This window comes from Leucopleurus acutus (assembly GCF_964270905.1).
Source record: "Leucopleurus acutus genome assembly, chromosome: 11".
Lineage (NCBI taxonomy): Eukaryota > Metazoa > Chordata > Mammalia > Artiodactyla > Delphinidae > Leucopleurus > Leucopleurus acutus.
Genome location: NC_139152.1, coordinates 69,872,387 through 69,882,139, shown reverse-complemented (window position 1 = coordinate 69,882,139; position 9,753 = coordinate 69,872,387). Strand labels below are relative to the sequence as shown.

Sequence of the window (9,753 nt, the reverse complement as noted above, 5' to 3'; positions counted from 1 at the left end):
ACCACTGAGTCACAGAATACAATTAAAATAAAAACTGATGCTATTAATTTTGAAATAATTTAATTCTGTTTATATCAAAAGAAGACATTTAAAGAAGGAAAAAATTCAAATGCATAGTTTTGGGCAGTTCTGGTTGCTGGCATCCTACCCCTTATCTGTTAAAGAATGCTTGCTGGCATTAGTTTCCATCAATTCATTTGTGATTTCTAAATTAATTCTGAAGGAAACCACAACTTACTTGAAGATCCTGCTGAGTGTCTGTGTGCCTGATTTTTTTTTTCTCTCTTCACAGACAAAGCACTTCCACTGGTCATGGAAAAAAGGTCTAAATCCGTGTCTTCTCTGCTTACAAGCCTTGCCTGGGAGCAGTGGGAGAGAATGTATACAATCATGAAACAAAATATGACATTTTCTGAATGCAGCTCACATTACCCCAAATAAACAAACAGGCTCTGTCAAACAACCTTCTTCAAAATGATACCACAATCCTTTATTTCTGCCCAGGCAGAACAAATGCACTATGTCAAAGCATTTTTTGCAAATAAGAGCCAATTTTAAAATTGAGGTTTGCTATTTGAGTCTGTACAACAAAAGAAAATACTTTAGTACAGTAATTTTGATGAAAATCAATCTTAAAGGCAACTGACGAAACTTTAAATAACTTAACATCATTTATTTACCAAGGATATTATTTAATTCTTAATTGAATGTTAGAAATGTCACATTGGATTATTTTCTGCAATATTTATGTTTTACTACTTATAAAATTCCCTGAAATGCCTTTCATCACATATTTGTATACTACAAAGTCACAAAAGATCTCTGCCTTCTCATTATAGTCATTATTAATATAAAAATACTATACATTAAGTCTAATTTGGGAGTAAGGATAGATAGAAATTTCAAGATATTTTATTTTAAGGACATATGTGTTAGGTAATTTATTTCATCTAAAATTACTCTCAGAACTTTTATTACTATCTTGGGCTGAACTTAAGAGTTGAAAGGGTCACTTCTTGACTATAAAATATTGTTTTTACATAATGTCTAATATCATTAAGTAAGGATTTATCAGGATTCAGCCCTGAAGTGGGAGAAAATGCCATGATGGAATGCAAAGAAGCCTCAAAGTAGCTGGGATTTCACCCAAACCACTGAATGCTTGAAGTCCTGTGAGAAAGCATTGTCCTTAATGTTTGATGTGAGAAAAATTTAAATAGAGGGAAATAAAGCCATAAAACCATCGCTCTGGTTAAAAAGCTATCCCCATATGATGAGCTACAAAAACTCATGAAACCTGAATCTAAAGATCATCTTCTTTCAGATCCAGATCTTTGCTCTTCTCCTTTACATCCCCTTCCCACCTTCCCACCCATATGCATGACCTTCTCATTGTTAAGTGAGCAAGTTTGCTATTACTGAACTCAGAATAGAAACCATTCTATAGCATCAGTCACTTTTTAAAATGTATCTGGCTAAGTGATACAATTGTTTTGTCAAAAAAACTCAGTAGAAAACTGTTGAAAATGAAATAAATAACAATTGGCTTCCAATTTACACTTGTGATTTTAGTCTAAAAAATGTAACACATTCTTTCCCGATTTTATTTCAATTAGTGCACAAGAGCACGTATTTAATGTTCCCATTAGAATAGCTCCATCAATGCTAAGACATCAAAAGAACCAGTCAGGAATAAGGGGTAACTATCAAAGCAATACCACAATTTTGGTGAGACCAGTTACAAAATGAGGAAAAACATGTTAACCACATAGGGGACTCTCCTGCTGGCTAAAGAGGCTTTATCTGTAAGCCTCAGGATTTTAAAATCAGGTTTTATTTGCTTCAATTTAATGACATAATTTCACTACACCTACTTAAAATGCAGAAATCCCACCCTCCTCCAAACAAGACAATACCTACATGTCAAGAAAATATTTGTGAACACATGCCTTCCAAAAACCTTACCGTCTAAGCCATTAATATCCAAAAGATTGTTTCTTCCAAAATAGAAAACAATGTCAGTTACTAAGTAACCTTTACCTTTTTCTTTTTTTGATTATGCTTTTTTTGTTTTATCTGAGAAATCTTTGCCTACTTCAGGTTTTTGAAAATACCATACTATGTTTTCTTTGAGAATTTTTATAATGTTAGCTTCTACATTTAGACCCATGATTCATCTCAAATTTATTTTTAAGTAAGATGTGAAGTAGGAGTTGAGATTCATTTCTTTTTTCCATGTAGATGTCCAGTTGCTTGGCACTATTTGTTGAAAAAATTATTCTTTCCCTCTTTTTAATTACTTTAGTATCTTTAAGGAAATCAATTAACTTTATAAGTATGGTATTCGTCTGGACTCTCTATTCTTTTCCACTGATTATTTTTTTTTTCTTTATGAACATAACATACAGTCTTGATTACTGGGGTTTTATAGCAAGTCTTGAAATCAAATAGTGTGACTCTCCTTACTATTCCTTTTCAAGAGTGCATTGACTATTCTAGATCTTATGCATTTTCATATTTAAAATTCCATTTTAAAAATCTGTCCATTTCTACTAAAAAGTTTTCTAAAGTTTATTGAATATATAGATCATTTGGAAAGAACTGACATCTTACAATTTGAGTCTTCCTATTAATGTATGTGGTATATCTCTTTGATTTTTTTATAAGCAATGTTTGATAGTTATCATTGTAGGGGCCTTGCACATATTAATGTTAAGATTTATCATTTAACTCTTTTGAAAATTCACCTTCTCCTTCTGCTCAATCCTGCTTTTTTCATCCCTCAAAGGAGTTGTTCCTGAAAGCCTTCCCCAATTAACATCCTGCTTTCAAATATCAGAATCTCAGAGTATGTTTTCTGGAGAACCTGAACTATTACTGTCTTCTGCAGGAAAATGCTAGCGTTTTGGGGGGATAAATTTAATAAACAATATAATTGTCTAGCTCTATGACATGCCTTCTGAAGTATATATGTGGAAGTAAGTAAAATAGTATCTTGTTTCCATTTTTCTCATTCCTTTCTGTCATACAATATGCTTTAACCCCATTTGGAAGACAGAGAGGTTATTTATTAGCTTCCTCAAAACCCAGCATTTGAACGTTTGATTATGTCTAACTGTCCTCACTTTTGAAGGTTAGTGATGAATATTCTAGATGATATTTATATTCATCCCTATTATTAAGAAATAACTCCATTGTCTTTTGGTATGCCTTGTTCCGATATGATGTTAGCTGTCAATCTATTGTTCCTTTGTAAATAAACTTTCAATTCACTACTTCTTTATTCTATGACGTCTAGTTGAGGGTTCAGCTCAATGATATTTTTTATTTCCAGAATTTATAATAGGCTTATTTGCATATCCATCTCTCCTTTAATTAAAATTTGATCATTTTTGTTCCATAATTTTCTGTCCTTTTATTATGGGTGTTATTCTTATGTCTTTGAGGATCTTGTAGTAGCAGCAGTTGCAGCTTTTTAAAATTTTAAGATTTTCCTCTTAGTTGTGGCCTGGTCCCAGTTGTGCAATTATCTGTACAAGTTCCCCCTCTAGAAGGGTGTTTTTATTCTCCAACACCCTGCATGATTTCCACTCTTGGCCTTCAATTACCCCAGTATCCTTTTAGCATAAATCCTTGATCCATTCCCGTCTTGACTCAAAAAAAAAAAAAAAAAAAAGTCTGTTCTACTACTATTAATACTTACCTTGTTTTGTGTACAGCTGTACCTCTTCAACATATTAAAAAAATCATTTATCATTGCTATGTATTTGCCATACATTTGTAGTAGTATAATATAGTGGGATAGGGAGGAAGGAGATTAATGTCAGAGCATTAATCTCATAGAATCATTTTGATTAGTAATCTACCCAATCTGTTTTCATTCATTTTTAGAGGTATAATAATTAAATGTAATATTCCTTCCTTTATTCTGGCATTCCTTGGCACTTTTATATTCCCCATTCTTGCTCCAAAGTGGCCACACAAAAATCTGTGCAAAAGTGCTAGTCAATAACACGTAGGGTGTTAATAGCCTGAAGTACCAATTTACCTAGGGTAATCTACATGTCACTCTGCCACAGGGATCTCTATTAAAATGCAAGAAAATACTTGCTGAGTGATTATTTCAAATATGTACATGGATTCTATATATTTTCATAAACACACTAATTTTAGCTATTGTCCTAATTTTTCTCCTCTTTCAGGAAAACTCCTTGAATGAGTTATTCATGAGAATGATGAATAACTGCTCTGGATACGATAATACTAGTTCCCATTAGGGAATACATTATCTTTTTATACTAAATTCTACGTGGTAAGTTAAATTATAATCAGTTTTCTTGGTGAATGTAGAATTTGAGCAAGGAATATTTACTAGTTGACATAAATGGAAGGTGTCATAAAGTTAGGGTCACCTGATGCATCCATTTTCACCTGCCAAGGAGGCCACACACTTCCATCATTGGTTAGGGTAACCTCTTCTCTGGAAATTTCTGGAAACACATTTAAAATTTCTTGTTTGGGGACTCTTTCTCTAGACTCCATATTGGCCATTCTCCTTCTGCTAATATAGTCTTCCTTCTAATAGCATATATATAGTTCAACTGACTTTTGCAATGCCCATTAGTTATACTGTCTAGAGTCTACACTCTGGTAACCAAGTTAGAACTTGGTTGTTCCTAAAGCTCCAACAATTAAAAAATAATTTTTTTTTGATGTGGCCCATTTTTTAAAAGTCTTTATTGAATATGTTACAATATCGCTTCTGTTTTATGTTTTGTTTTTTTGGCTGCAAGGCATGTGGGCTCTTAGTTCCCCCACCAGGGATCGAAACCTGCACTCCCTGGATTGGAAGATGAAGTCTTAACCACTGCACCACCAGGGAAGTCCTGAGCTCCAATAATTTACACTTTATTACTTAGAATGGTGGAGTTCACAATTACTTTCTAATTTTTATCTGGTTTGATTTCCTGAGTTGTGAGGGTAATTTGCTGTTTCCCTCAAATATCCTACTCTTAAAATATTCTAGAAAATAATGTTATCATACAACTTCTTGTCCAGAGTATTTTAAAAAATACGGTAGCATGCTAATATTTTAAAATCTACCATATAGAATTAATATTTTAAAGTAATATCATATTTTAAAGTTATATTACAAGCCAAGAAAACATGGTACTATTTTAATACATAGCATTTTGACATTATCCCAAAAAGATACAGTTGTGGTATTTTCATAATTTACACTACTTATGGACATATCTTAAAGTGCCATTTATTGAGTACTGGTGTGCACAACATTTTTTCTGAACTTTAAACACATTTCTTACCACAAGCTGAACTCTTCCACCATTAAGTACATCTGGATCTAACTCAGGCAAGAAGTGATTGCTGCACAGTGACAAAAACAGAAATCATATCATTATGTAAATGTAGAGGAAGACTATGAAAGACATGCCCAAAGAAAATTTTGGGAGAAATAAATAATTCACAAAATGGAAATAATAGTTTTCTTAAATTAGGTGACATGCAAAAATACATACAAATTTACATCTTTTCATAGTCATTTTAAAATTCAGTTTGACATGAAATTTAAATTCCTAAACAACACTTTAATGCTACCCTTCTTTGCCGAACATAAGCACATACACAGATCAAAAATCTGAAAGTACCAATAACCATAGCTAATAAATTATAGAAAATATAAATATTTTACTACATGTACTTATATATGTTACTTATAAGAAAGGCAAAACTTCCTATTTTTAAAATAGCTCTGGTGTATTTAAGGCATTATACTAATGTTCACAATGAACTTCTGTTGATATTTGGCTTTTCAAGAACTTCTGTTTTTGAAAACAGTTTTTCTTAAAATATTACTACCTATATCTTCTTTTATATATTATAGTATATTTTCAAAACAGAAAATCCATCAACAATTGCCTGTTGCATTATATGTTTAAACATAACTTATTTAGGAGTAAGGGATGTTGTGAAATGTTTAAGCATATCTAAAATACATCCTGAAACATTTTGCTTGTATTTTTCACATTATCTGTACAGATGCTTTTATATTTCTAAACCAGACCTCTTATACCTGGTTAATACAGACGTTAAGCTATGGGTTATACTATATTTGTTTACAGTCCTAAGAATGTCATGTTACGAATTATGCTAAATTGATTAATACCAACATAAAATAAATTGTGCTTGCATTAATTAGAATACTTAGCAAAATAAAAAGTCTCAAATGTTGATTGCTTTATTCCTATTTTCTTTGCTCACAATGAAATAGGATATAACAGTCCAGATTTTGAAATGTTTTAATTTCACTTTCATTCTTCACTTTCTTTTCCATGTTTTTAAAGAAATTATATGGATAGAATTGACTACATACAAAGGTTTCCATTTGTATATATTATAAAAAAAGGTTTCATTTTTGCACATTATAATTTTCTGCTAAATTAAGTTTCAGCCCTCATAATTGTAGATTTATTTGTTTGTTATTCATTTAAATAGTTATCACCCACAATCCCTGGAAACGTTTCCAAAGTGTCATCTACATTTAGTTTCAATACTGGTTTACATATTTAATAAATGCTTATAATAGTGCTTCTTTTTTTACTGTTTTGTGGATATATGTAGCTAAAATGAAAGTCTTAAAAATTTATGTCAGCTGTATAGCACAGGGAACTATACTCAATATTTTGTAATAACCTATAAGAGAAAAGAACATGAAAAAGAATATGTATGTGCTGTACACTTGAAACTAACACATTGTAAATCAGCTATACTTCAATTTTAAAAACTTTATGTCAAAATATTATATCCAGACTTCTTTTTCCTTAAAACTTTGGTGTAGTGGTTATGCACATGAGTGCTTTATGTTACATTTTTTGGGCTGAATTTTGTTCCTTCAAAGTTTATATGTTCAGATCTTAATCTTCAATACCTCCGAATATGACTATGTGAAGACAGGGCCTGTAAACAGGTACTTAAGGTAAAAAGAGGTCATGGGGTGGGCCCTAATCCAATATAACTGGTGTCCTTGTAAGAAGAGGTTAAAACACAGATAACACAGGTGGAGGGATGGTCATGTGAGGACACAGTGAGAAGGTAGCCATCTGCAAGCCAAGGAGATGGACCTCTAAAGAAACCAAATTTGCTGACTCCTTGATCTTGGACTTATAACCTCCAGAACTGTGAGAAAATATAGATACATCTCTGCTCTTAAAGCCACACGATCTGTGGTATTTTGTTATGGCAGCCCTAGAAAACTAATACATACATTAATGTAATAAAAATTTATTGATTACCTATTAAGCTCAAGGCACCTTGTTTGCTGCTAAGGGACATCAACATTTGATACCCTCAACCTTGAGAGCTCACTTCTATTGTGAAGTAGAGAGATAAGTTATCATCTCACTATAAAGAAGAGGAAACTAAAGCATTGAGACATCATTGAAAATCAGTTACATGACTAGTAAAGTGGCATCAGGGTTGAATTATAATTTTAACTGCCAAACATATATGATAACAAAAATAACATAAAATAAAATACTATACCTCCAATACATATGATATTTATAAACAGTTAATCAATACCATGCATTTTACTTTATAAAGTAGAATCATTTGTGTGGTTCATCATCACCATCAATCATTTGTGTTGGTTTTAAGCAATACAGAAACTAAGTTCTTGAATATTTTATAGTGAAAAATATAAACAGTGATCAAATCTATTCTACATAAGAGGCCATTTATAACCTGGCAATGTAGAGTATTGGCCTTTGGCTATATAAAGTCATGTTTGTTTTAGAACAATTAACCTAGGTTTCAGTTTTCAAGATGTATTTGCAATACAAAAATCTAATTTAAAGGAAATGACCTCACCATTTCATGTTTCTGGAACTAGTTTCATGAACCCCAACCTGTGTATGAAGCCATTGGTATGTATATTCTTTATTCCTTTCCAATTTTTCATTTGCAGTGGTATCCTTACACGTAAATTCTTCTTCCTTACCTAGGGAAAAAGTATGGAAATTTTATTTGTTATTTAAAGAGATCAAATTTTGGCCAAGCAGTTCAGTCTGGGCTAACAATTTTATCACAAGAAAAAAAGAAAAACAAGACAATTTAATTCATGGGAGCTAAATCATCTGTAAGAGAAATAATGTCAGTCACTTATAGATTAAGTGCTTTTCCAGCTTGGTTTCAAACCCACCTATTTTGAAAAATAAAGGAGTTGTTTTAGTGCAACCTACATTTTATAGGGCTTGGTTTTTAGTGTTTTAGGAAATGAAAATAATTATTTTTGGTAGATGGAATTTAAAGTCTAATTGTTCTCATGCTATCTTATCCATATGTAGAATTTATAAATTATATTAAGGATTTTCAAAACAGAATTTTAATTCTATGTAAAACTAAGCTTGGTTCGTGTAAGCTAGTACAATACTTAAGTTAGGATATCATTTATATTAGGTTTAGGAAACCTGTGCTAATGCCATAGCAGTGATTTCAAAGATGGAGGGCGGAAAAGCGTAACAATGAAGATGGGTATGGAGAATATGCAAGAGGAGAAATTATACAAGGTAAGAACACAAGATAACAAATATAAAGAAAAATAAAATAGTAAGAAAATAAAAGAAAAAGAAAAATCCAACCGTTATAGTCACATTTAAATTTACTATATATATATTTGTAGTTTTCAAAAAAAACCCTGCAGACATTGCTGCTACACCAAAGTCATGCATTTGAGTTACAATGAAGACCTGTTGTTTTAGAGCACTTCTCTTGAGTTGTTAGACTGCTTCTTTTTTGGTGCCATCACCATGCTTAGGGACTTGTTAGCATCGTAGGCTTGACTGACAGTACACCAGAGAAGGTACCTCTTGAAACTAACTCATGGTAATCAAACTCACAAGAATTCTATAATTTAAAACCTGATGTTTAAAATGTCAATTTATTAATTGGAATTATTCTTTCACTATAGATTTTGGTACATAGAAAGTCATTTTATATTTGCAAGTTGTTTGGAAAACAAATGGAGCATGGTGCAAAGCCTATTTTGAATGCTTGGTGCTGTACAGAGACACATACATGTATACACATGTATACATCACACATGTATACACACATTTAGCATCTGTCTTTCTGAATATGTTGAGGATGGTACATTCATCATGTCTTTTTATTCCTTAAAAGTTACTGTGAAATGACTCTAGTTTTCAGTCCAAAGAGATACTGGAGCCAGTTCTCAGGAAAGCTACAAATCAAGATTTTTTTTCTCTAAATTACGTTACTTAGTAAAGTTAACTTCCTGTTAACTTCTTGTGCCACTTTATGTTTCTAAAATGGTCATACCCTTTCTTCCTGAGTTTAAGCCAATCCCTCCACAGTTGCTGTATTGAAGGAACAATTACTTCACTTTCAAGGGCTGACCACTGAATCCATGAGCAGACAGCATTTTGATAAATGGCCTTCCTTATAAAGAAACTATAAAAGAGACTCAAACAAAGGGAAGATTTGGGGTTGCTACACCCATACTGCATTAAGCATTAAGTCTCTTCACCAGCAGAGTCCCAGGTTTTTATCTGCCTTTCTTGGTTGACTAGACCAACTGGTGAACCCATGGGTACAATGACAGATAGTAGTGAGGAATCAGTGACCCTGATAATCAACTGAACCCACGACTGGAAACTTACCTACTCTTGATATGTAGAGAATCGTTTTGTAGCAAGTGTACTTTTAGCTGAAAAT

At 32.2% G+C, this 9,753-nt stretch overlaps 1 protein-coding gene across 1 annotated transcript in view; it reads right to left on the bottom strand.

Moving 5' to 3' along the window:
- Window positions 1-206: 206 nt before the first annotated feature.
- LRRIQ1 (leucine rich repeats and IQ motif containing 1) overlaps window positions 207-9,753 on the bottom strand; it is a gene marked incomplete at both ends in the record, with an annotated part of 173,926 nt that continues 164,379 nt past the window's right edge. Inside the window, 3 exon segments of the mRNA XM_082850455.1 lie at window positions 207-359; window positions 5,325-5,385; window positions 7,888-8,017. Of these exon segments, the coding sequence (XP_082706581.1) occupies window positions 207-359; window positions 5,325-5,385; window positions 7,888-8,017 (344 nt within the window).